Source organism: Plecotus auritus (assembly GCF_963455305.1).
Source record: "Plecotus auritus genome assembly, chromosome: 4".
Taxonomy (NCBI): domain Eukaryota; kingdom Metazoa; phylum Chordata; class Mammalia; order Chiroptera; family Vespertilionidae; genus Plecotus; species Plecotus auritus.
The window spans coordinates 99,510,378-99,537,449 of NC_137775.1; the positions used below are offsets into that span (position 1 = coordinate 99,510,378).

Here is a 27,072-nt window from a genome sequence, read left to right on the forward strand (position 1 = left end):
TCTGCTGCCTGGCCTGGCTTGTGGGTAGAGCAGAAGGAGCAGGGTCAGCTGGGAGGGTGAGCAGCACCTGAGGCCTGGACTCAGGTGGTGAACAAGGAGGCGGAGCAGATCCCTGTGCCTTGCTTCAGGTATCTCCTGGCTCTGATACTCAGAGGGCATTTTCATCTCTCAGAGCCTCATTTTCCTCATCTGTGAAATGGGCATAAGGGCCCCAGCTTTGCCTCCCTCCCAATAATAATCTCTAGCGTTTGCTGAGGGCCCGTGTGTTTTAAGCACTTTGCGGGTACTCACTAATGCGGTCCTCTCTATTGTTGCTATGACTACTTTAGAGGGGGGAACTGAGGCCTGGAGAGGCCTCTTGCTTGCCTAAGGTCTCGCAGGATGGCAAAGCTGGGTGGCACAGCCCCGGGCAGGCTGGCTCCAGAGTGTGCTGGGAGCTTCCGTGCTGCGCCAGCATTGGGGAAGGGGACGGAGGAGGTGCTTCTAAACACTGAAGCTCACAGCAAGAGGGTGGGTTCTGTCAGGTGGCCCTGGGGCAGCTGTGGTGGTGGACATCCACCCACTTGGCTTGGGGTGTCGGCCTCGTGCAGGTCAGGGTAGGGGGTTCACTCCTGCCTGTTGTGAAAAGCCTTGAGCAAAGCACCGGCCCCAGGACACTGAGCCCTAAGGCGGACGAGACACTCCCTCTCCTCTCGGGGTGGTGTGGGCTGGACTGGCTGCTGTCAGTCTGGGAGCCAGTGATCTCAGGCCTGAGTGTGTGCCGGCAGACTCACCAGACCAGGGTGTGTGTGGCTGCAGGTCAGCACGGCAGCCTGAGAACAGTCAGGCTCTAAACACACATGTGTGCGTGGACACAATGCACATGCCTGCTCACACGTGTGCACTCACATGCACACATGCACATGGGCCTTTGCATTGGCTGTTCCTCTGCACGAAATGCCCTCCCTCAAATACCCACGTGGCTTCGACCTTCGTTTCCTTGGGTTCTTAACTCCATTGTCACCTGTTAGAGGGGCTTTCCCCGGCCCCTCTCTCTGACAGCCCCCTGCTCCTCCCATCTTCCATTTCCATCTGGACCCTCATCCATCTAACGGCCCTGTATCACCTCCATTGACGTCTCTGTCTAGATCGGGAGCCCATGAGGGCAGTGGTCACCGTCTATCTCCAGTCCTCAGCACTCGCTACACGTGGCTTAATGCCTATTGGTAGAAGGAGTCAAGAGGGAGTGTGCTGTGTACTTGTGTGCTCAGGGCACATGCTTCCCTACGTGCCTGTGCGTGCACACACGTATGCACTGACGCAGATGCACTTGGCATTCATCTTCGTTGTGTTTCAAGCCCGGAAGCAGCTTTTGTCTTTCCGCAGTGCATGAGCCTCCTGGTCACCCCAACAGGGGGTGTTTTCAGCTACTAGTAAGTGCTCTCTCAGGCAGAGACCCTGCTGGCACAGGCGGGAGAGGGGCCCATGTGCTCACCAAGATTCACAGGTGCTTGTGTTCTAAGGGCTATGTTTGCATGATTCCACATGCAAAAGGCACAAAGGGTATAAGGTGAAAGGCCCCTGCCCAACCCTGGCCCAGCCATGGTTCCCTCCCAGAGACGCCTTAGCCGTGTTGTTGAGGATCTGTGTGTTTATAGCTGGGTATGCACGGCCCCTCACGCAATAGGGGTGCCAGGGCTGCACCCTGCTTCTCTATTGCTGTTGTTTTGACCCTGTGTCTTAGAGAGGGGCCCAGAGCGGTGCCTGGAAGGCTGCCTGCTCTTTTTCGCAGCTGCACAGTATTCCTTGTGTGGCCATAGCTTCTTCCACCAGATTGTTTTCAAAGTGTTCTGTACAGAGGGTGCTGCAGTGAATGAGCACAGAACTGCAACGAGAGGGGCTCAGTTGCCCAGACAATTCAGAACAATCATTCGTTCCCTCACCTGGGCTCCCCGACGCCTCCCAGGGACTGGGTCCCTTCCCACAAGTGAGCTCATGGGGGCCCTGCTGGGGCCATCGCAGGGGCCGAGCTGGCCATGCCCTTTTCCTCGGTGGAAGGTGTGTCTGACTCTCCTTGGGGATGGGGACACCAGAGGCACAGGCTCGGTGGGAAACCGCTTGTCCTGGGGGCGTCCCCAAGCCTCTTGCCCCAGAACGTTTCCCACCCTCAGTTGCCACAGGGACGAAAGCTCTGGCCTCGAGAGTTTGTGGCCAGGATCGAATCTTAGTAATTCCTTAGCGGATAAATCTTAGGTTTGACATCAGCCCAGATCAATATGCCCACCTCATTCACCCTGTCACCCTGGACAGCTGAGGGCAGGGCAGAGGGCACAAGGAACAGTGCATTTGGTGTGCACGGAGGTGGGAATGGAGAGCTTGGAGCACCGAGCACCCCTGGGGAGCCCGGGCAGTGCACCTGTGCGGAGGGCACTGGGGCTGTGAGTGCAGGCTGGGAGGAGGGGAGGCACAAGAGGTCCGCACAGCCCCTTCCACAAGCTTTGGAGGTGGTTGATGTCAACCTCAGGAGGCAGGCAGCCTAAGGGCTCCGCATCTCACCTTTGCCTGGGGGTGGGGAGGCGAGGGCTGTGGGCCAGGAAGGTGCTCCAAGGCTGTGGTAAGTGGGAGCGGGGCAGCAGGCCTAGAGTCTGTGGGATGGTGGGCCCCTGCCTCTCTGGGCCCTGAGTCCCAGACTATGAGAGGGATTTCTCCAAGGCCCCACCCACTCTGGCCTCCTGGGATTCCATCCATGGGAGGGTAGGGCGGAGGGTGAGGGGAGCTGGAGCCTGGGTCCAGAGGGAGTTGTGGGGACAGGGTCTGCTGGGTGGTGACCCAGGGGCTACCTGGGGAAAGGAGATGGACCCTCAGGGTCCCCTCTTACTACATCACCCTACCCCATCCCCAGGCCAAACCATCCCACACACCTGGGGATTTTCCAGCTGGGATCTTCCAACTCTTTATGTAAATCAAGGCACCCATATGTCCCTGGGGTGTGTATACACATGCATGTATGTGTGTGCATATGTATAGTTACCTGTGTGCACATGTTCACACTAGTATGTGTGTACATATGTGAGATTCCCGATGACTTCATGGTGTGTGGTTGGGGGACCACCAGCCACAGGACCCAGGTAAGCTGGCAGGGAGGCTTTCTGGAGGAGGGCTTGATGCTGACATGCCAGGCATGTCCCCACCTGATGCCAGCCTCACTCCTGCTGGGAGTGGGAGGGCCACAGGGGCACAGGGTCAGGGAGAGCTGACTGGAGGTGGGCGGCATCAGGACCTGGGCTGGAGCCAGGGGCAAGGCCGGCCAATCATTTGCCCACCCTCTCTGGGCCTCAGTTTCCTCCATGTCACAGGGTCTCCTGCAGGATTAGAGGAGGCAGTGCCCGTGGGAAGGACTGGGGCTGTTCCAAGGCTGGGGGACTGGAGGGAGGTTGGTGTGTAGGGGTGCGGTACTGGATGGGCAGGGGGGGTGTCAACCGCCCCCATTAGTGGCCTCTCTCACCTCCAGATCCCCCAGATCAGCTACGCCTCCACAGCCCCGGACCTGAGTGACAACAGCCGCTACGACTTCTTCTCCCGCGTGGTGCCCTCGGACACGTACCAGGCCCAGGCCATGGTGGACATCGTCCGCGCCCTCAAGTGGAACTACGTGTCCACGCTGGCCTCGGAGGGCAGCTACGGCGAGAGTGGCGTGGAGGCCTTCATCCAGAAGTCCCGAGAGGACGGTGAGTCATCTTGGGAATGGGGGGCCTGTCACAGCACCTCGCTGTGCACTGCCCCCCAGCCATGCGCTGGGTCCTGCTGTGGGCTCTGCCTGCCCTGGGCCCTGCCCTTGTGGGCCTCGGTCTCTCCTCTGAGCACTGGGCCACGGCCTTGCTGGGAGCTGGGTGACTTCTGGGGGTGAGGGGCGGGTGTGAATGACTTAGCAGAGGTGGCCAGGTGTGGCCAGGCCGTGGAGGGACTGGCAGTATTCCTGGTGTGGGAGCTGGTGGAACAGCCGCTGTTCTCAGGCAGAGGGGAGGGGAAGGAGGAGGGGAAGGAGGTGGCCTTATTTAAGGGGGTGTTAGGGGCCAGCTAGCAGGTTCTTGAAGCACCTTTGTGGGATCAGGAACTCGGAGTCCCTAAGACTGAGCAGTCTGGTGGGTTGAGGGTGGGCCGTGGGTCATATCTTGCTGCTGGCTCTGGCTCCGTGAAGTAGGTGCCGTGGGTGGGATTTGAGGACTGTGGGAAAGTGAATTGCTCTCCTTGAGGAGCCCCCCGCCCCCAACAGACCTACTTCCCCAGGTTAAGCTCACTGCTTTCCCTTAATAGCGTCAGAAACTCGAGCTATCAGCCAGCAGTAAGCGGCTGACATACAAGGTTTCACCCTGGGTGGCCCTGCCCAGGGAGAGCAGCCCCTCTGCTGCCTGCGGTGGCTCCCGCAGCAGGTGAGCCCTATCTTGGGGGGGGGGGGGGCAGTGGGAGGCAGCCCCACCTCCCTGTGGAGAGGCCCCTCCGCCCCTCTCCTGGCCGCTCCCAAGGCCCTGTCTCTAAATAGCTCCTGTGGCACCTCGACCTTGGGGTGGCGTCTGTATATTTATACCCATATAACCTGGCACTCTAATTGCTTTTTCTAAGGACCACAGTGTCCAGAGGCTGGCGTCGGTAACACCCTGCGGGCATAATCCCGCTATAAATCTTGGATAAGCCTCTTTAATTGTACAGCCAAACCCTCCGGGTGCCTGTGACCTGGCGGAGAGGGCGGCCTGCGGAAGTGGGGCGGCACTGACTGATGGCTGCGGCTGCAGCCTCTCCCAGTCCCGCAGCCCAGCTGGGCCTGCAGGGGGAAGGGGCTGGGCTGAGCCCAATCCTACCTCCTGCCGTGTGGGTGGCAGCTGCCTGAGACCCCAGACACGGTGGCAGTGTCAGACTCTGCTGCAGCCCTCCCCCTGGCTGTCTGCGTGCCGCCTCCTTTGCTGACTCTGGCCTGGCCCTTGCCCCTGCTTTCAGGTTTCTCTCCACACAAATCCATTGCCTTTCTGTTTAAGATGCAACCTCTGCAGGATTTGGGGACAGAGGTGCCAGCTGGGGGCAGGGGCAGAGGTTCTGCATCTCAGTGCTCAGTTGCAGCCAGCCCCTGCTGTGAGGGACCTGGCAGTCCTCCCCACCTCAGTGCCGAGCACCTGTCTTATGCCTATTGTCCTGGGCATTCCTCCTGCCCTGTGAGGTAGGTGCCCCATTTTACAGGGAGGACCTGAGGCATAGAGAGGCCAAATAATAACTGGCAGCAGGTCACACAGTGCGTTATTGGTGGAGAAGGGATTTGAACTCTGGAAGTCTAGCTCCAGGACTAGAGGTCTTAACTGCTCTTGTATTCTTGTCACTCTATCCTCTGCTCGTTTCCCACTGCATTAACTGAGACCCGTGTGGGCCAGCCCGTGCGACACACACACACACACACACGGGCACGTGTGAGTGCGCAGAATTAAGGCATGAGATATGGGTGAGGTCTGGGCATTGCGTTTTATCTGAAGCTAAGATTCCATATAAATTTCTCCTTAGCATCTAATCAGACATTGGGTAGTTAGAAAATACAATGTCTACTCAAGACTTTTGAGGACTTGTAGAAAAGTAAGAGAGCTAGCTACTCTACCGAGCCTCCAGCTCAGAGACTCCTGCCTGGCACAGGTGCCCCTCACAGTGCCGCTGCCCCCTGCTCTCATCCCATTGCGGAGGGCCTGGCCTCCCACCTGGCAGCACCTCCCATGCCCCCAGATGCTCCCCCTGTCACAGTACAGGGTGCATAGCCCTGGGGCGCTGGCTGGCCTGCCCTGGTCTGTGGGCAGCTTGGTCTCTGCACCCTGCTGCTGAGAGAAGTTTGATTGGAGGACCGTCTTAGGTGAGTGAAAAGAAAAGGAGAGAAAGCCACGCTCCAGCTGGCCAAATTGAATGGCCAGTAGGAAGAGGCCACTCTACCTTGTAGCCTCATCCCTGCAAAAAATTAAAGATGTCTTTGGCCGTATACAGTATTGATTTGCCCTCTGAAGTGTAAATCATCAGTGAGTTGCTCAGGGAAGTGCCAGGGAGTGGGGCAGAGGGCAGGGTGTGCACACAGAGCCCTGGCCAGGGCTCGGCCAGCAGGTCCTGGGCACCTACTGTGTGCTGGGCTCTGGGACCTGCATAATTATGCCCATTTTGTAGATGAGGAAACTGAGGCCAGAGAGGGTAGGTCAGTCTCCCAAGGCCATGAAGCCAGAACGTGGAGGAGCTGGGACTGGAAGCCTGCTCTGTCTTCTGGGTGGGAGCTCCCGGGGAGTGCTCAGCACTGACGGACACTGGCATGGGGCTTGAAGAAAGCAGGACCTGTCCAGGGGCTCACTGGGGGGGTTTGGGTTGGGTCCTCTCCGTGAGCAGTTCCAGCACCCTGGGCACATCGAGGCCTGTGCTTCCAGGGTGCCCTGCCCTGCTTCGGGGCCCAGGCCTGCTCCTGGGAGGACACCCTGTCCTTCCACAGTGGGAAGTTCTGAGACCGCATCTCCCTGTCACGCTCCTGCGTCCCCGTTGATATTCCAGTGATGCTGATGAGCCAACCCGTTGCTTCCTGACCTCCTGCTCCAACTCCCAGGGCTGAGCCTCACACTTGTATTTCGATGGCCCCTGTCAGTGCCGTGGCATTGGCGTGGGCACAGGTGGAGACTGGCAGGGCTATGTCTGCGTGAAATCTCTGGACTCAGCTTCCCTGGCTGTACACAGAACACGGGCCTCCTGGCTGTGTGGGGCTGGGCAAGAGCTAGACCATCCAGAAAGACTGTGCCAGCCCCTCCAGGTGCTCATGTTTCTGGGAGACCAGAGAGGAGAGGCTTGCCCTCGGCACTCCCAGGATCCAGAAACCCCTAAAGGGGGACACTTAGAGAGTCCCTTTCTGCTGCCTCCCCTCTTCTCCTTGACCTTATCTCCTCCCACTTCTCTGTCTCTCTGCTCTAACACTCCAGGCTCAAGCCCACCCCAGGGCCTTCGCACTGGCTGCTCCTTCTGCCTAGAAAGCTCTTTCCCTGGATATCCATGTGGCTCACATCCTCAGTGCACTCAGGTGTCTTCCTAGGTGTCCTCTCTTCAGGGAGGCCTCTGATCACCCATTACTCTTCATCCTCTCTTCCCTGCAGTTTCTTTAAAGCACTTGACAAGTACATTTTTATTTGTTTATGGCCCACCAGGGCAGATACTTTTCGCCTGCTTTGTTCTCTGCTACATTCCCAGCCTCTAGCACAGTCCCTGACTGGCACATAGTAGTTGCTCAGTAAGTGTTTGTGGAATGGATGATTAATCACAAAACCCAGCTCCCAACTACTCACTTCTTTAGCCCCCCTCCCACTCCTGGGCCTGGGAGGTTGCTCTCCTAACCTACCGAATGGCAGACTGAGGCGGGCAGAGCATCGGCATCTGGGGTTAGTCAGGCTGCCCTGGGACTCAGCCTCCATACCCACTGAGCTCCCTGCTGTCTCTGAGCCTCCACTGACTCCCTGAGGACAGAAGTTCTTTCTGGGGGGCAGAGGCAGGGCTGTGAGAACTCAGGGCCTGTCTGCAGCGGCTTCAGGCTGAAATGTGGAGTTCAGCCTCCTCTCATTTCTCCTATGGTGCCTGCCTCAGATGTGTTACCTGAGAGGCTGCCTGCCCCAGAGGGTGGGAAAGGGAGAGGCTTGGCCTGCAGACCCACTTGAGCCTCCCAGCTGGCCTGAGCCTCACAGATTTATTTCATACCTGCGGGTGTGGAGAGGCGCCTGGCCGTGGACCCGCTGGCTCTCGGTGGGCATGGGACGAGCGGTGCCCTGTCCTGCAAGCAGTAGGTGCTGAGTAAGTGAATGTAGGGGTGCAGGATGCATTTGTTGAAGTGAAGAGAGACACTCCGGGGACGCAGAGGGCAGGCCAGCAGGGCTGCGGGAGGGTGCTTGGACTAGCACAGAGGAAGGAACGGGCCTGCCAGGTCGGGGAACAGCATGAGCAAGAGTCTGGAGGTAGGTGTGAACAAGGCAGATGGGACCCCAGCGAGGGGCCTGGCCTGGTCATAGTGGCCACAGGACAGGGGCCAATGTGAAAGGGAGCTGAGCAGAGTTTCTTTTAGGACAAGCCTGTGTTTTTAAACTTTTTGGCACTTGGGTTCACACCTGCTTGCCTGAGAGATGATGTGAGCACACACCATCTCCACCTGTCACGTCCAACCTGCTAGGGCCCGGGGGTCTCCCTGCCCATCAGGGCTCAGCGCCAAGGCCCCTCCTCACTCAGGCTTCCCTGACCTCTTACTGCCAGCAGCGCTGCTCACCTGGGCGGGGACGGTCTCCCCAGCGTCGCCCCCCGGAGGGCTCAGTGCTGTGACCTCTCCCTCTGCCTCATGCACTTGACTGGGTGCCCCTCGCCCTCCCTTACACAGCAGGTGTTTGTAGAATGGACACCTAGGTGAGCAGATGACCAGCCCTGTGCCCTCGGCATGCCACTGCCCTTCTGGGCTTCCTCTTCTCCCCTGCTGCAGGCGGGCGTCAGTTCACCTCCAGGGCCCAGCCTGACCCTGCGGGCTGCATCCTCCGTCGCGCCGATTCCACCACATTCTTAGAAGCGAAGGCTGTCAGGGCCTGTTCCTATGAGCCTGGCTCGTTTATGCAAACACCTCAGATATTCATGAAACTCCTTACTGAGGCGGCTTCTCAGAGCAGGGCTGGGAAATGAACTGTCCCTCAGGCCCAGGGGGTAGAAGTCCAATGGGGTACTTCAGGGCGTGGCCTTTGGCCTGGGGCTGCGGGGCCAGCGGCACAGGGACAGAGCCTGAGCATGCAGCCTTCTTGCCCCAGTCAGGTGAAATGTGGTTGGCATTAGCTGAGGGGATGGGAGCTGGAAGCAGGGAGGGCCCTACCACTGGGTTGGTGTTTATGAGAGTGAGATGCTTTGCAGCATCTTCTCAGGAAGAGACCTCTGGACTGTCCCTCCAGTTGCCTCCTGGACTCATAGCCCAGGGACCTGGCACCTGGCACCCGACGTACCCTGCCTGCTGACCATGCATTCTGCAAGAGTGTGGGTGGGAAGTGGGCCTGCCCCCACCATTCTAGCTCATCCACCAGGACTCCCTGAACCAGAGACCCATCGCATCGTCAGCTCCCCTGTGCCACCCGTCCCTCTCCGTGGGTGGAGATTAAGTGGATCTGGCCCAGGCACCTCCTGCCGAGCCACGAGGCCTGCCACACGCTCACCGAGTCTGTGGCAGGCACTCGGACATGGGCAAGGTGCTGGCGTTAATGTGACTGCGTGGCAGTTGTCAGGTCAGTCTGTGTCCTGCCACGAAGATGAACCCGCGCCTGCCTGGCCCGCCTCGGGGATTTCGCCTGTCCGCTCTGATTTCTCTGCCGCTCTGGCCTCTCAATGCTGCGAGTCCCCTGGGTTGAGTGTTACGTTCCCTGCTCTCTCCGTCTCGAGGTGCTCGCCCCGTCCTATCACGATGGGAGCAGGAGATAGAGTGATGTCTGGATTTGCCTCAGCTCAACGGGAGTGACAGCAGGATGTCAGACGAGCCTGCTGCTCCGGATGCTCGGCCTTTCCCTCTTGGACGGAGCAACCGTTTCTCTCTCTGGCCTCCTTTGTGGCACAGGCACTTGAAGATTTCTTTGGGCTTTAAAACATGTCCCTTTGCTGGTTGCAGCCCCTTTGTGGCTTTGGCCTCCTGAATCCTGTCCTTTTCTGGGTGACACAGTAGAGCGGAGTGGTTAACAGCCTGGATGCAAGCTCTGCCCCCGGGAGCTGTGCCACCTCGAGCCGCCACTTGAAGTCTCCGGACCTCAGGGTTCACCTGGGGAAGTGGGGATAGTCACAGTATCGGCCACACAGGTTGCTGTGAGCACTGAGTCAGTACTGATGAAGCCCTTAGCACAGCCTGGGCCCTCACTAGGCTAAGCTGCCAAGGTGTGGGCTTCCTCATTGTTGACCAGAGTGGAGGGGGCAGAGGGCTTGGGCTGGGAGCCTGGCCCAGGTCTTGCCCTGGCTCTGGCTCTGGGTGGCGGTTTGACCTGGGTGGGTCACTTCCTCTCTGAGCCCCAGTTCATCGTCAGTGTGAAGGTGATGTGTCAGGACCTCTGAGGTCCCCCTGACCTGGGTCTTCACACCTTCACCCAGGGCAAAGCTTTCCTACTGCCACACGGAGGTCCGGGTACCACAGGGTTGGCCTTTGGTTTCCAGGGTGTCTACTATTTTGGGCCCAGACCTGTGCCCACCGAGTATCCGCACCCACAGCAACCCGTGTCCTCAGCCCTTCCAGCCTCTTTGGTTTCTCAGCCTCTGATACTTTTGAAAGTAAATCTCTAAGCCTGGTTTGAACCCCATTTTCTCAAGTTCACGGTCTTGCCCTTACCTGAGCCTCCTCACCGAGAGCATGTAGGCCCTGCCCTCCCAGGTTCAGGCCTCAGAGTCCCCATTCTGAGGTCCTTGGAGATGTAGCTAAGGCAAGTCCCCCCTCTTATTCTCTGCTCCTCGGAACGGCCCTGCAGGCTCACCATTTTCTTTCCTTTCCACCTGAGACTTCCTGCTGCTGGCCGGTATGTGGCTGCGGACTGTCCTGGGGGGGCCCTGTGTCAGCCCCATCTCCTACTCCTAGGTGACCTCATACAAGGTACTTCCCCTCCCTGAACCCCCAGTTCCTCACCCGTGAGCCCCGGAAGAGGCTATGTACAGTCTTCAGTAGGCTCCTGCCTGTGGACACGCCGAGGGCTGCCCACGGCCCTTTGCCCTTGTTATTCTGTGTGCCCTCCTCCAGAGCCTTTGGCCCCAACGCTCTGCCTCCTGCCTTGGCCTCAGTCAGCCTGGCCTGTGAAGACCCCTGAACTTCCTTTTGTTTTAATGTACATATTTTTAGGACGGTGTCATTAACTGTTATAGAAGCTGCCAGGCCTGGCCCCACCTTGGTCCCTGCACAGCTGCCCTGAGAATTGTCCCCATTTTACAGGGGAGTGACCAGGGCCTGGGCTGCCTGAGGCCTTGTCAAGGGCAGAGTGGGGTTTGCACTCGGCCACTCTAACACTGCCCGGCTCTGCAGCTCAAGGGGAGGGAGGCGGAGCCCTCCTTTTAATGGGGCATTGGATTCTCTTCACCTGCTTCTCCAGGGAAGCACTGGTGTCAGTCAGATGGACGGACCTAGGAGCACTGCTCTCAGGGGGCCAGGCAAGGAAGAGGCAGAGTGGCTTCTATGATGGGGAGTGTGTGTGACAGGGATCATCAGCCATGGGTTGCTCAGTGGTTGAGCATCGACCTATGAACCAGGAGGTCATAGTTTGAGTCCGGGTCGGGGCACATGGCCCAGTTTCGGGCTCAATCCCCAGTGTGGGGCATGCAGGAGGCAGCCGATCAATGGTTCTTTCTCATCATTGATATTTCTACCTCTCTCTCCCTTCATCTCTGAAATCAATAATTTTTTATAAAGTGGGCATAACAGGCCTGGGAGGTGGGGCAGGACACGTCCCCTCCCTCAGTAGTCACTCCTTCAGTGCTGACCCAGGACTATGCTGGCAAGAAGGGAACTGGGACGTTCCTGTCTCCTGCTATTCAGCCCTTTCCTCCCCACCTCAGCACAGTAATTCATTCATTTGATGAATAAATATTTATCGAGCACCTACTGTGTGCCAGGCATTGAGTCGTGACACTGAAGATACAGCCTGCAGTAAGCAAGTAAGTGCATCGCTATATAATTTCACCAGGAGCTCCTGGGCATCGCCAGGAGGAAGGATACTGCAGCGTGAGTGGCAGAGGGGGCAGGTGGTCAGGGAAGGCCTTCCTGCAGCGGTGACAGCGTGGGCGTGAGCCGCGTGGAGATCTGTGGGGAGACAGCCTCAGGCAGCGGAACCAGCAAGTGCATGGCCCGGGGTGGGGGCCTGCCTGGCATTTGGGGAGTAGCCAAGAGGCAGGAGGGGAAGGGCACGTCGCCCAGGGCTCTGGGTCCCTGTGAGGACTTAGGGCTTTGCTCTGAGTAAGTTGGGAGCCAGTGGAGGGCTGCGAGCAGAGGAGGGACATGAATGGACTCGGATTCAATAGGATTCCGCTGGCCGAATGTGGGGAAAAGGATGTGGGTCTGAGTCAGGAAGGCCAGAGAGGAGGCTCCTGCTCTCATCTAGGCAAGAAGTGATGAAGGGGGTGTGGGGGGTGAGGATAGATTTGGGATGTACTTTGAGTTTGAGCCCACTGGACTTGCCCTCAGGATACCTGTGGGCAGAGAGAGGGGCATCGCGTGGGCACTCCTGGCCTCAGCACCATGGATAGCCTCCCCCCCCCCCCCCCCCGCCCCGCCCAGGCCGGAGACATTTCCGGAAGCTCTGGTCAGCTCAGGTCCCCAGCAAAAGCCGCTCTCCAGTTCTGCAGTCTGTGCACGCTGAGCAAGAGCCTCATTTGTAAAGTGCGGATCCCTTCTCCTCGATTTTGTTATCAATTTTTTTTAGCCAAATATGTTTATTTCTGGGCACTGCTGCAAATTCTTTCAGGGACGAGGCAAGTCTGAATGCAGTTTTACAGCTGGGATGAGAGATTTGGAAGCAGTTGTTTCCAAAAATCTCTGCATCTGGCTAAACTGTTGTGGGGGTGGGGCAGGGTGGGAATGGGGGAGGGGGTCTTCTTGAGGCTGGGCGGTGGGAGGGGAGCCTTGAAGAGTGGGTGGGTCAGTCCCGTGGGAGGGGAGCTTCGTGACCGAATTTGGTCCTTCATGCCACCTCCTCCTGAGAGTGAGGAGGGGCAGCAAGCCCACCAGGGGGTGAGTGGCCATGGCCGAGTGCTGCCCCGGGCTGGCCACGGGCTTGCTCTGTGTCTTTGGACAAACCACTCTTCCTTTTCGGTTCTCGGTTTCTTCATCTGTAAAATGAGGATAACTGTAGTCCCACTTCATTGGTTGTGGTTAGAATGATGAAAATAGGTGCATTAGCCACCGGAAAGGCCAAGAAAGGGGGCTGCGGGGCTGCCTCCGAGGCCTCGGACCCCAAGGGTAAGCACTTGGCCTCTTCCCCCCTCCCATGCGACTGTCCTCTTCCTCCCAGCTTTCCATGGTGCATTATAGCCGTGCTCCATTTTCTGTAGACAGAATGATCATATGGATATTCTACACAAACTCTCATTTTTAATGAGCCGGAAGGAAAGCTAATGACCATTTGCAGACGTCTTGGGCCCAAGGGAGGCCTTGGGATGGGAGAGGAAGGAGGACAAAGTGACAAGCAATAAGAGAGAGGAGGGGGGAGAATGAACTGGAGGGGGGTAGAGTAGGGGCTGCCTGTCTGCCCCATAGCGAAGAGAGAAGAGGCAACTTGCCAGTCACCTCATAAGGTGGGAGGGAGAGGAAGGTGGAGAAGGAGAAGCAGGGAGAAGATGGGCTGGAGAAAGGGAAGGTGAAGGCAGCCAGGACTAGGCTCTGGTTTGTGGGGCTCAGTTTTCCTATCTGTACATTGGACGCAATACCTAAACTGGGCTGATTGGGAGGATCTAATGAGAGCCATGTGAAAAAATATTAAACTGAGGAGTGCTGCATGAACGTGAGGGACCATGGAATAATGAGGGAGCAGGGTGTGTGTGACAGTGAGCGAGGGGAGTGGAGAAGACAGGATGGGGCAAGGGAGTGAGTATGGGAAGACAGGAAGAGGAGGGACAGGAGCTGAAGATGGGGCATGAAGACCTGGACAATAGGCCAGCTCTTAACTAGGCCATCTGTTCGTTCATTTATTCATTCATTCGTTCGTTCATTCTTTAGCATCTATCATCTACTTCATAGACGGCTGTCTGCCCCCTGAGGGCAGGATTTCTGGCTTTCCTATTCATGGCCATACTCTCAGTGTCTAGGACAGTGCCTGGTACTGGGAGGTGCTTAGCAAATTGTTGCTAAATCAATGACTGCTCCATGCCAGGCACTGTCCTAAGCACTTTAATGTATTAACTCAGTGGTCGGCAAACTCATTAGTCAACAGAGCCAAATATCAACAGTACAACGATTGAAATTTCTTTTGAGAGCCAAATTTTTTAAACTTAAACTTCTTCTAATGCCACTTCTTCAAAATAGACTCGCCCAGGCCGTGGTATTTTGTGGAAGAGCCACACTCAAGGGGCCAAAGAGCCGCATGTGGCTTGCGAGCCGCGGTTTGCTGACCACGGTATTAACTCACTTATTATTCACATTCTGTTTTGAGGAGACAAGGCCCAGAGAGGTTAAGTAACTTATCCATAGCCACACAGCTAAGAAGTGGCAGAGCTGCGATCTGAACCCAGGCAGCCTGGCTCCAGCCCTCACGCCCTGAAGCATGAGAATTATAGAACCGGCCACAGCTCAGGCAGAGGGTAGCGAGTGCCAGCCATGAGGGTGTGATGAGAGCAAGCGGGCAGCGGTGAGTTCTGACTGGGGGAGGGTCTGAGATGTTTGGGGAGATGGAGAAGGAGAGATTGGGCCCCTTGGCTGGGTGGGGATGGCAGGTGGAGAAGCAGGGGGGTGCTTCTGGGAGAGGAACCAGCACGAGCTCCAGGGTGGGAGAGTCCGAGTTGTGGTGGAGGGAGTGGTCCTGCTGTGGTATCGTGTGGAGTTGTGAGGCTGAGGAGGGGTGAGGAGCTGCTGTGTGACCTCACCCCAGCTGTGTCCCTGGAGCTGGGGGCAGATGGGGGAAGGGGTTGTGGGTCTCACGGTTGTGGCTCCTGGGCAGAGGACTCGGAATGAACTCTCAGCAGTCCGGGGCCACACTCCCCTTCTCTGAACCAAGTCTGAGAAATGGTGGTTTTCCCTCATTCTCATCACTGAGAGTGGGGGAAGTGGGGCCTGGGCCAGGGCAGTGGTCTCCCAAGGCGGCTTGGGGTGGGGGCAGGCCAGGAGCCAGCCATCTCTCGGTCCTCTGCACCCCTGTCCCCCCCATTAACCCCCTCCCCTCATCACCGGCCTCAAAACACGTTCATTTCCTTTTTTATTTTTTTCTTTGTTTCTTGCTTCAAAGGTGTTTTGCCTAAATGGGTTTGTGTTAAGATATAAGGTCGATCACTCAGCACATTTCCCTCTGCTCAGAGCTGAGAGCCATGAATAATGCAGCTCTGAATGAGGCTGCTGCTGCCCAGCCGCCTCCTGGGGAGGGGACAGCTGCTGGGCTCAGAGGCACTGCTCCCCAGCCACTCAGACGGGTGGCCCAAAGCCCCAACCTCCCCTCCCAAAATATGCCCCAGGCCGGCCTGTGCACAGGTGATCCCTTTGTCCGGGGTGAGGATAATGCATCTGTTTTATACACGTAGAAATGGAGGTTCAGAGAGGGTGGGTGAAGTGGCTTTTATGACGGAGCGAGCAGGTGATTGAGCTGGGACATGGGCCCTACCTGTGCTCAGGCAGCCCTCTGAGCCACACCAGGCCAGCCCTCTGATGCCTGTGCCCCTGGCAGACCCAGCCCATTCCCCTGCAGGGGCAGGGCTGGGTGAGTGAGGTCTGGTGGGCCTAGGGAGAGGGCTTCAGAAGAGACAGGACTCTGCCTCACGTGGGGCCACGAGGCTGAGCTGGATGGCAGTGACCCGCTGCCCATTGCCAGCAGCAGTGGAGGCGCTCACAGTGCCGAGGCAGGCTTGTGGCTGTAGGGTGTGACTGTGTAGGGTGTGATGAGTGTGGTTGTGTGAAGCTCTGTGGCTTCTGCCTGAGCTGTGGCTGTGGGGTCAGGAGAGGTGTGGCTGTGTGGGTGCCTGTGTGTGGCCGTGTGCATGTCCTGTGGGTGAGGCTGTATGAGGTTGTCTCTGGGTCTATGCTTGTGATGGAGCTATTGGTCTCTGTGTGAGGGTTTGTGACTGTGAAGTTGTGTGAGGTATAGGATTTGATTTGTGAGGGTGTGAGTCACCGTGTGTGTGTGTGTGTGTGTGTGTGTGTGTGTGTGTGTGTGTGTTGGAGGCGTGCTGAGATTGTTCAGGAAAGAAAGGATGTGTGTCTTGCCCAGAACAATCCCCGGACCCTCAAGCTATGGCCCAGGGTTCTGCCCAGCACCCGTCCGCCAGTCCCCAGACACATGCACCCCACAGCCCTGGGTCCTGACCCCAAGTGGGTGGTGAGGTCCCTGTCGTTCCAGCCCTGCCACACCAGGCCTTGCCCACTCCCCGAAGGCACAGGCTCCCGGAGGCAGACCCAGGCCTTCACAGACACCATCACATTTAACCCGCACTCCAGCTTCACAGGGTGGAGTTTCTTCAAGTCCTTCCCCATTTTGCAGGTGGGAAGCCTGATGCTCAAAGAGGCTAAATAACTGTGTGAAGTCTCACAGCGAGGAGCCACCATCCTCTGCCTCAGCCGGATGCTTTGCGCAGTCCTTCGATGGAGTGCATCAGGGGGCCAGGGCCAGGGGGGACACCAGTGCCTGTCTCCTCCTCCCAGGACCACTGCCTGTGATATTCATGCCTTTTTCTGCTGGCCCAGCTGGTGCCAGGCCCGGGACCCGTGGGGCTCCACCAATTCGCTCAGCTACCCTTTACTTTTCTTCACTGTTCTGCTTCCCACATGCATTTCCTCAGCGCCGTTAGCAAGGAATTCACATCTAGGTGAAGAAGTAAAATCCCAAGAGAAGGCTGGACTCAGAGATGTCCAGGGGTTCGTGACGCCCAGCCCACGTGTGTGCATGGACCTCCTGGGTGGGTCCTGCCAGGGCAGACATTGTGGGTGGACTATCTTTGTAGTCCAGAGCCTGGCATGAAGTAGGTGCTAAGTGTGAAGTGGGTGCCCAGTGGGTGTGCACACAGCCATCTGGGCACTCAGCGTGACCAGGTGGTGACATAGGGGAGGTCACAGTGGGCTGTGGGGTTAGGGAGGCCTGCAGAGGAGGTGGGAGGGTTTGAGCAGGTGCAGGTGCCCATCCTGGGTTCCTGCAGAGCATCTGCCCACGCCTGTGCTCGCAGCTCCTCCCACGCCACCCTCCCATCCCTGACAGCTGGGCGGCTAATTCACCCAGGAAGCATGGACCACTGCCTGTCCCAAGCAGGCACAGCATGCATGCTGGGTCCCGCGAGGCCCCGAGTGGAGGCAGACGCCGAGGAGGTGACCGAGGCCCAGCAAGGGCAGGGCCGCAGTGACCAGCCCCGGGTCCTCCTTGGCTGCGGGAGCAGCTTCTGCAAACCTGTTGGGGAGCAGATGTGGTAAGATGGTGCATTCTGATAGGGACCAGGGTAAGGATCGATGCTGCAGGCCTGAGGAGGAAATGTTGGCCTCGAGGGTCTCTCTCTCTCTCTCTCTCTCTCTCTCTCTCTCTCTCTCTCTCTCTCACACACACACACACACGCACTCACATGCACACACACTGGGAGCCACTGAGGCAGGGAGCCACGTGTCAGATTTGTGCTTTGGAATGAGGCTGGAGTGAGACTGGATGGTGGGGAGTGGAGCCGGAGCAGGAGCAGACAGGGAAGGTGGCTGGGAACCAGGCCTGAACCCTGGCTCTGCCTCTAGCCCCCTGTGGAGCTCCAAACCCTCCCCTCACTGTCCTGCACAGTCCTGCTCCCCCTGGAATAGCCTCAGGTTAGGGGCACTCACTCCAGGCCTGGGTGCTTTCCTCCTCAAACACCCCCCTGGCCACAGTGCTGATGCCTGGAGTCCGCCATGGAGCTCCATTTACTTAGGCTCAGGCGTCCTTTCCAGTGGAAACAACAGTAGCACCTTATGCCAGGCCGTGTGGCTCGGTTGGTTGAGCGCCATCCCATGCCCCAAGAGGTCTCTGGTTCAGTTCCTGGTCAGGGCACATGCCCGATGTTGCAGGCTGGATCCCCAGGAGGGGGCGTGCTGGAGGCAGCCGGTCACTGTTTCTCTCTCATCCATGTTTCTATCTCTCTCTCCCTCTACCTTCCTCTCTCTCTAAAAAAATTAAAAAGAAGTAGCACCTTATTAGTCATTGGCCCCTCTGAGTAGCTCCCTTTTCTGAGTGCAAATTTGGGGAGAAGGCCTGGTTTTGGAGTGGGAGGGAAGGAAGGAAGGATGGTGTGAGCACTTGTGTTGGTGCATGCATGCATGTGTGTACATGTGTGTGCATGTGTGTGAGGCCATATGGTCCAGGGTGACTCCCTCATGCCTTCCCCCCACCTTCCTCTCTGCTGGGAACCTAGGGGAGCCTGGGGGTCCCCATGGGGTTGTGTATCTCCCCCCTTTCTCTCCACATTGTAGTATGCTGCCTTCACATTTTGCTGTAATGTAGATTTTTCCACTTGATTTCCTAGGATTTGTCTTTTCATTGTTTTTCTCCCCCTTTTAAATTTAAAGGTGGCTTGCTCAGACTGTGAAGAGACGGGGCAGGCCTGGCTGTGCCCCCTGCGAGGTTGGGCCTCAGGGAAATTGTTTGATGCTCTAGAGGAGGATTTTTCCTCCCTGTCTGAGTCCAGAGCCCGGGGCTGCTCGGGCACAGTGAGCAGCCTGGGTTGTAGAATGCGGCCCCAGGGCCCTGGGCGCTGGAGCAAGGACATGGGCGTCCAGTGCCCTGGGAGCTGTGGATCCGGTGCCCTATCTTGGTCACTTGGGCTGCCTCACTCCTGCAGGCTGGCCGTTTAGCTCCTTCCTGGGGAAGGCCCAATCCTGCCGTGGGGCCTGGCAAGGTGGGTCTCCCGGTGAGAGGGAGAATGAAGGAGCTGGAAGAAGCCTGAAGGAGAGCGCCCCTTGGGCAGGCTCCCTGGATCACCTGTGCTGATGGAGGGCCAGGCATGGACAGTCCCGGCCGGGGAGGGCAGGAAGACGAGGCCACTCAGCAGAGAGCCTCACCGAGGTGGGCTTCCAAGTCCAGAGTGTTTCCAGCCCCTGGCTCTCGGGCAAGGCAGCTCTTCCGGAAACATCTGAGCAGCGTGCAGGTCTGCCTCTGCCTCTTCAGTGGCTGGCTTGGCCCAGCCGCCCTGCCCTCCAGGCAGGGATTCCCCAGCCCCCTGCTTCACTTCGCCCAGCTTGCTTCCACCCCTGCCCTGACTCCAAGACCGTGTCCTTTGCTCCTGCCCTGTGATGTGGCAGCATGCAGGAGCCGGGCTGTCCTTACGGCTGCCTCCCAGCATCTGACCCCGGGCGGAAACATACTGGGCTTCAGGAAATGCGTGCTGACTCCTGGAGGAAGAGCAGTGGTGAGGTGGGCAGGGCATGTGGTTGAATGCTCGGTGTTTGGGGAAGGCTGCGGCGGCCTGGCGCCCAGTGGGCTTTCCCCTGCCAAGGTGTGCCCTGCGGGGCAGGAGCGTCCCCTGGGCTGACTCCCTCCTGGTTCCCACGGAAGAGGTCTTACTTGCTGTCCTTTCTTAAGGCTGATTGTGCCAGGTACTGAGCAGGGCACTTCTCGAATGAACGAATGGATGAGTGAACACACAGACCCAGCCCTGGCCGTGGGGAGTGCAGGTGGGGCAGACTCTGGGACAGATTCATCGGCCGGACCCGGAGGACACCGGGAAAGGTCACCGACCGCAAAGGGAAAGGACGCGGAGACCACAAACACAATAGGAAACCGACATCAAGTTTTGTAGTGGAGGCTCTACGTGACATTCGTGTCAGGATAGGTGGCTGGAGCCTGGGGGCGTTGCCCCGGGGGGGCTGGCCAGGTCGGAGCCCACCTTGGGGAAGGTAGGATTTCAGGGACCGGCTGGCTGGCAGGATAAGAGCAGCTCCTGGCAGGCCCCGTCCCCACTCCTGGGAACTTTGGATGCCAGGAGTGGCCCCATGTCATGAAGGGACAAAGGGAGAACCTGTGGGTTCTCCATCAGGCAGCACACGTGAGGACTGGGACACCTTTGGTGTCACTCGTGTCCGAGAGCTGTGTCTGGCCTGGGTCCTGGAGCCCGCCTTTACAAAGCATTTACATTTTGCCGTATTTGCTTCTGATTTCTGCTTGAAGAAATAAAACGTGTTGCCTGGAAGCCCACCGTGGAGCCCTGTCCTGTCCTTTGCTTCCTGAGGTAACCATGACCCTGAAGGTGGCGGGATCCCTTCTGGTCCTCGTCAGCCACTCTGGGGCATTTGCTGAGCACCTGGTATGTGCCAGGCACTGTTCTAGGCAGTGGGGAGATTGCAGCGACTCCAACAGACAGAATCTCCTGCCTTCATGTAGCTTTCCTCATATGTGTGCGTGGCCATAGGCAAATCTCAGTGCATGTTGTCCTCAAACTACAGGAAAGGGACGGATCCTGCTGCAGTTGGCTCTTCAGTCAACTTCGTTTTCAGGCAGGACGTTGTCCCGCTGATTCACGAGAGCTGTCTTATTAACCGGAACCCCGGAACAGCCCCCTGTGCAAACACCACAGCTTGCCTGTGCTGCTGTTTCCATGCTGCTGTTGCACACGTTGTGGTGCGCTTGTCTGTGCACCGTCCTCACGTCCCGTGCGAGTTTCTCTGGGCCGGAGTGAGAAGGGGACATGCTGGCTGTGGGCACTTGGCGTACTCAGCTTCGCAGGACGTCACCCCGCGGTCAGCCTTCTAGTGACACTCGTCCGTCACACTGTCCAGCTTTCTTGTAGCAGAGGCAGGGCCTTGAGGGTTGGAACCAAGGGTAAGCCAGTGTTGACTGGTGGGGCAGCACCGGGTGAGAGCAAGGTGTGGAGCCAGGGTGGGCTCAGGTCACCGCGCCGGGTGGGGTGGGCGGGCTGGGCTCTCACTGCGGGGCTGGGAGAGGGCGGGGTGGGAGTCGGGGAGCTGGGAGAGGGAAGTGGGGCCTGGGATGTACGGGGTGCCCCACCTCACTTTGGGCTTTAGTCCTGTGGCTCAGTAACAGTGACAAGCAGGTGGGAAGCAGTCAGAGGGCTGGCCTGGATGCGGACCCCGGGCGCCTGGTGAGAGCCTCCCCTGGAGTGGGCACTGCCCTTCTCTGGCCTCAGGCTCCTCCCTCCAAGTCCAGCTTGGGCTAGGAGGTCTCTGAGGTCCCTGTCACCTCCATGTGCTCAGCTGTTCTTGGCAGGTGGCTGTGGCTTCCTGCCCTGGCCCTTCAGTGGGAGCACTGGCTTGGCGGGCAGCAGCTTGAAGCTGGCACATGGCAGCTGGGTGCTCGCCAGGGGTCTGGGTGCCTGGCGTGTAGAGTGAGGGGCTTGCCAAGGGGGACCCAGGAGGGCCTGGAGGCGATGGGGAACTCAGACTCCTCCCTGCCCCGCTCCTTGTGATCCTGTGCTGGAGTCGGGACATTGGAGTGTTCCAGCCCTGCCCGGAGACAGGGAGTGGGCTTGCTCCTTGCTGCACGGGTTTGATGTGATCACATTTACTATCGAGTGGACTCATGGATTCTTATTTTATCCAATGAGAGACCAGGAGCGGGGAGAAGGGTGTGAAGAAGCGCCCCTCCTTGGTGCAGAGGTTGGAAGAGGGTGCTGAGGAGTGTTAGCCACGGTCTCCATGGTGATGGAGCCATGCTGCAGGGGCTGACACAGGAGGGCTGGCGGGCTTGGTGTGTGACTCGGTCTTTCCAGGGCTGGGGAGGCGCTGCAGGAGATGGGGGTTAACAGACCCAGTGGCTCAGTGACCCAGGCCTTCCCTTCCCCTGGGGCTCTGCACATAGACTGGATTGCAGTCCCACTTCCCGCTGTGTGAGCTCTTGTCAGGTGACTTAGTTCCTCTGAGCCTCAGTTTCCTCATCTGTAGGATGGGGCTGTTAGCACCTGCCCCCGGGTGTGTGAGGATTCATGGAGGGCCAGCATGCAGTGGGTGCCCTCCGGGCCACTCCAGTCCTCTCTAGCTATGGAAGGGGGCTAGGAGGGCAATTGAGGCAGATGCTGGGCCACCCACTCCTGGGAGCTTGTGTCACCCCAGGGAAGAGCCTGCTGAGCCAGCCCCGTGTGCCTGCTCTGGGCTCCCCTGAGCAGCCATGCTGACAATTGGGCAGCAATGCAAAGAGGCCCCGTTGGCACTGGGTCTCTCACTCCGGGGCAGGGACAGCAGTGGGTGCCTACCCCAGGTCAGGTGCTATGCCCAGACACGCCCAGGCTCACGGCCCCCAGATGTCCCTCTGACTCCACACCCCAACCCCTTCCCCAAGTGGCCTTGGTCATGACACAGTGGACAGGCTGAAGGGGCGGCTGAGGGAGACAGGCGGCCTGTCGCCAACCCCTGCTCTGCCTGTGACTGTCTGTGACCTTGGGGAAGCCATTGGGCCTCTCTGTGCCTCAGTTTCCTCATCTGTATATTGGAGCTGTGCTGACGATGCCGCCCTCAGATGAGTAATGTAACATCTGCAGAGAAATATTCAATGTGGGTCAGATGCCCCATAGTTCACTGAGCTCTGCATAACCCCCAAACTCCCCTCCAACCCCCCTCCCGCCCCTCCTGCCTGGTAGCTCAGGCCATGCTCTCATCTCAAGTGCCTGTGACTCACATTCTCGCTGACAGAGCTGTGGTCACCTAGTTCTTTCTTCACCAGCAAAACGAAGCATGCGAGACATGCCTGGGCGGCAGGCGGGGCTTCCAGGACCTCTCACAGGGGCACTGCCCAGAGAGGTTCTTTAACCTGAGTTTCTCCCTGTTGGAGAACAATTGACTCCATCCTGCCTCCCTCCCCTGGGCCCCTGGGCCCCTCCCTCCTGCAGCCAGGTGGCTCCCCTCACCCCATCCAGCCTCCTCCTCTTGTCCATCTGTCTCCCCAGATGGGGCAGAAATGTTGCAGTTGGCCCACTTTCTAACTGCAAAGCAGCCATATGGAGGGCTTAGCTGGAGCCGAGTGTCTGCTTGGCTGCCATTAGTGCCGGGCAGTGCCGTGGGCAGCGGACTGGGGCCCTTCGGCTCTTCCTGTGCCCCGGGACTGAGGGGCCCGGTCCTGCCAAGGACCCTCTTTCCTTCTCTCCTCTCCATCCCCATGAGCTCCTGACCATGGGGATGGGAGTTCTTTGGTTATCTGAGGAGAGAAGGGAGGAGCTTGGTCTGCCTGGGAGAGGCAGAAAGGGAGGTGGGTGCTGGGCAGGGTGGGGGCAGGGGCATGGCTGCCTTGCCTGCTGCAGAGGGGCAGGGGTGCCCTTCCCGGGGACAGGGGTGTGACAGTGTGTGTGTTGTGTGTCCTCAGGCCCGGCGGGCACCTGGCACGGAGCTGCCCCCTCTACTCCCTGTACCTTGTTCTCTCCAAAGTGCCCCCGCCTGGCTGCTTATGCCTCCTCCCTCTAAGACCCAGCTCAGGGTCACCGCCTCTGGGCAGCCTTCCCTGGTTACCAACTCTGCCCATGGGTAGAATCTCTTCTTGGGTGGAGCTGGGTGTTGGCACCTTTCCCCTGGGGCATCGGGTGAGTGTCCCCCGGCACAGTGAGCCCCTTGCAGCCCAGGCCTGGACACACAGGTGCAGGGAGCCTATGCAGAGGCCTCAGGTTGCCCCAGCCTGGACTGGGAGGCCATTCGGAGGCCAGGGGTGCCCAGCCATGGTGGATGGCTTGAGGCATTGGCTGGGCCCTGAAGGGCTCCTGTTTGAGGTGGAGCTGGGCCAAGACCCCTGAGTGGGGCTCAGAGGTGGGTGATGGTCTTAATAAAGGGTCTGGCTTCATTAGGAATAATCCCTCATGCTTTTCCATCCATGGAGCCCTGACTCTGCCACCAGAGGCCCTGCGGGTCTTATTCCCTGGAGGGGAATACCCCTCTGTACTCCAGCCAGGGGGGCGTGGGGACTCTGTAGCTTTGAGCCAGCCGCTTCTCTTCTCTGAGCCTCAGTTTTCTCGTCTGTCAAATGCGGTTGATGATAGAAACACAGGTCCACAGTGCTTTTGTATGAGGAGATCAGGGGGATTTAAATGCGTGGGTAATACCCATCCTCGCCAGTGCTAGGGACAGTCTGGGGCTGGGAACCGGCTGGGTGAGGGGTACAGGCTTCCAGGGTTTCTGTGAACCGCCAGCCTGGGTGAGTTCGGCTTCTTGCAGAGGAGTGAGCAAGAGGCAGGCTGGCCCTGGTCCCCTCCCCCAGGACCCAGCCTGGCAGGCAATGGGGCATAGTGACAGGAGGGCTCCCAAAGACCCCCTGATTCCAGTCAGCTCCCCTGTCTCTGTGCAGCACCACCCCTCCTGCAGCACTGCCCCTGCACAGCCTTCCCAAGAGCTTCCTGCTGGGAATCTGACCACAAATAAGAGGCGGGGGCGGGGGGGGGGGGGTTGGGGAGCAGGGAGAGAGGCTGTGGTGTCAAGGCAACAGCCAGGCCAGAGTTGGAGCCCGAGCAGGGCCTGTGAGCACTCAGAAAGGAGCCTGGAGCCTGGAGCCTGGATGATATGGAGCTGGGTTTGCAGCAGCGTTGCCCAGGTGTGTGGCACCAGCCAGCACCCTTGCACACTGCTTTCTGAAGGGCCTGCTGGTGAGCACAGGGCCTGGGACAGAGGCCTGGGAGGTGGGTGTGGGTGTGGGCGTGGGGGGCACTGATGGCCCAGGTGGGCGCTTTGCTCTCACTCTAAGATTCACTCCTAAAAATCCTTACGGTGCGGTTCCAATGAAGTAGTCAGCGTTTACTCAGCACTTACTATGTGCCAGATATGATTCTATTTACATGCATTAACTCAGATTTACAACAATCCTGTGAAGCAGTGGTGATATTATCTTCACTTTTACAGATGATGTATTTGAGGCACAGAGAGGTTCAGTAACCGCCCTCAGGTCACACAGTAGTAAGCAGCAGAGCCCAGATTTGAACCCAGGCAGACTAGCTCCTAAACACAATGCTGTATTGCCTCTTGCCTACTTTATAATGGGGAAACTGAGGCACAGAGAACTTAGGTGACATGTCAGGGTCACCCAGCTGGTGAGTATTGGAACTTGGGCGCTCCCGCCTTGTTCTCTGGAGGGAGTATGAGTTGGGGGGAAAGGGGCAGAGAGACTCCAGCTCTCCTGTCCGCCCCAGGCTGACTGGCCCCCTTCCTGCAGGGGGCGTGTGCATTGCCCAGTCGGTGAAGATACCGCGGGAGCCCAAGCCGGGGGAGTTTGACAAGATCATCCGTCGCCTTCTGGAGACCTCGAACGCCAGGGGGGTCATCATCTTTGCCAATGAGGATGACATCAGGTGAGGGGGGCAGCGGGGCAGGGGTGGGGAGCCAGGGATCCCTGCTGGTGACCTTCCTACACAAGTCTGACCCGAGAGAGGGGTCCAGAGGGCAGGGTGATGAGTGAGTGTGGGGCTGGGACACCCCTCAGGCAGGGCCACAGGCTAGTGCTAGTGGGCGCCCCTGTTCTCTCCCCTCCCCGTGTCCTGCAACCGGTCTACCCGCCAGGGATGGGAAGCAGGTACTGTAATGGAGGGGCTATGGCCCTGGGGTTAGGGCCAGAGCACCTAGGTGCTAATCCTGCTCTCTCTCCTACTGGCTCTGAGACCCCAGGCAAGTTTTTCAACATCTCTGGGCCTCTTTTCTGCTTAAAAAGAGGGGCCTAAGGATGTCTGCCTGGTGGGGTTTGAAAAGTGCGTGCTGGAATGGCACAAAGGCCTTAGAGTGGCCTGGCACGCAGTAGGTGCCTAATGCATGGTGGCCACGTCTCAGTTCCTCCCTCCTTTCTTGGTGAGCTCAGGGTAGCGGGGAAAGGCCTGGGCTGTGGTTCTAGTCCTGGCTTGGGGACACACTCACTGTGGGCAGTATTGTCCCCTTCCTGGGCCTCAGTTTTTGCATCTGGAGAATGGGAGCAGGTGGACTCCAGGTGCCGGGACCATGCAGTGCAGCAACCCTAGGCCAGTCCACAGCCTGCACACCTGCCGCTGGTGCCCCAGGCACAGGTCCAACTCGGTGCCTTTAAAAGATGACCCCTGAACCCCTCCTAACCTCCTTCCCTCCTTCCTGCCTTTTTCATGTTACCATCTCTCAGAGACTGGACCTCAGGGCCAAGATGGGCCAGGCCTCTGTGACGCCCCAGTTTGAGGGGAGACACAGCCCTGCTCTGGGGGAGCCCCTGTCAGAGGGAGGTCACAGCCCCTGCTCAGAGTCTGGTGGGGGAGGCACGCTCCTGCATTTGCAGAGTCGGGTGGGACAGCAGCCCTGGGCCTCCTCAGGCCCTGCCCTTAGGGAGCTGGCTGAGCTGCTGTGCCGGCAGGCTCCCCTGCCTACTGGCCCCTCCCTCCCTCCCTCCCTCCCCATTGCTAACAAGCGTCCTCTCTGGGCTCATTCTTTGCAATACTTTCCCCACGTGGTGAGGAGCCCACCCTGGCCTCCTGAATGACAGGAAGCAGATTCCCCGTTAGACATTGCTGGGTCCCTAAGTTCTGGAACATCATTCAGGCCTCAAAACGAAGGACCATCTCAAAGGGAGGCAACTCTGGCAGTGAAGAGCCAGGGGTGTCCTAGGAGTCCCCCTGACGCCTCTGAGTGAGCACAGAGCTTGCTCATGACCCCTCAAAGCTCGTAGGTGCCTTAATTCTGGCCCTGGAGGTTCCTGTTGTCCTCGGGTCAGCCAGTCTGGGGGCAGGGACAGGAGGTGCGGGGGACGGGAGGGGACCCCTTCTGAGCTCCTTGCCCTCACTACAGTCACAGTCCCTGCACTCCTGCCTCCCACTTCCACCCCACAGCCCAGCACTATTCAGGGCTCATACCCATCCAGATAGGGCCCCTCCGGCCTCCTGCTCAGCTCAGATGGGCCCTGAGCTGGGAGGGCGGGTGAGGGCGCTGTGCCGTGTATCCCAGAGAAGAGGCCCCTGGGGGAGGGGAAGTGTGGAGGGAGGTGGGGGCATTTCTGGAAATCCACACGCATTTCTAGAAGCAAACAGAAGTAAAAATAAACCCAGGTGACTTTGCAGGGGTGGAGGTCGGTCATTTCTGGCTGGCAGGATGCAAGCGGGTATTAATAACCTGAGGCGGCAGCAGCAGGTTTGGGGGTCTGCAAATGTTCAGATCAGGAGATGGGAGGAGGGAAGGTGTGGGCTCTGAGGCCTGGAGACAGATTTCTCTCCAGCTGTCCTTCCCAGCAGCACCCCAAGCCTGGAGCTGGGTCCTGGCTCTCACCCATGAGGGGCCTGGCCAGTGTCTAGCATCCTGGCCTCTGACTTGCCGTGTGATCTTGAACAAGTTGCTTGCCTCCTCTGAGCTCCAGTGGAAGGAGCTGGTTGGGGGATTCCTCCCGGCCTCCCTGGTCTTCTCCTTGAACATGTGTTTGAGGGGCCACTTAGACTGCATCTGTTAAGCCTCCAGGATCTTGGCCCTGTGCTGGGTTCAGGGACCCTGACTTGATTAAAACCACTGCCAGG

At 58.6% G+C, this 27,072-nt stretch overlaps 1 protein-coding gene across 1 annotated transcript in view; it reads left to right on the top strand.

The window, feature by feature from the left end:
- The window catches only part of GRM4 (glutamate metabotropic receptor 4), a 105,965-nt gene that overhangs the window by 47,772 nt on the left and 31,121 nt on the right, over positions 1-27,072 (top strand). Inside the window, exons 3-4 of the mRNA XM_080663869.1 lie at positions 3,491-3,707; positions 24,774-24,909. Of these exons, the coding sequence (XP_080519995.1) occupies positions 3,491-3,707; positions 24,774-24,909 (353 nt within the window). The remainder of the gene's footprint in view (positions 1-3,490; positions 3,708-24,773; positions 24,910-27,072) is intronic.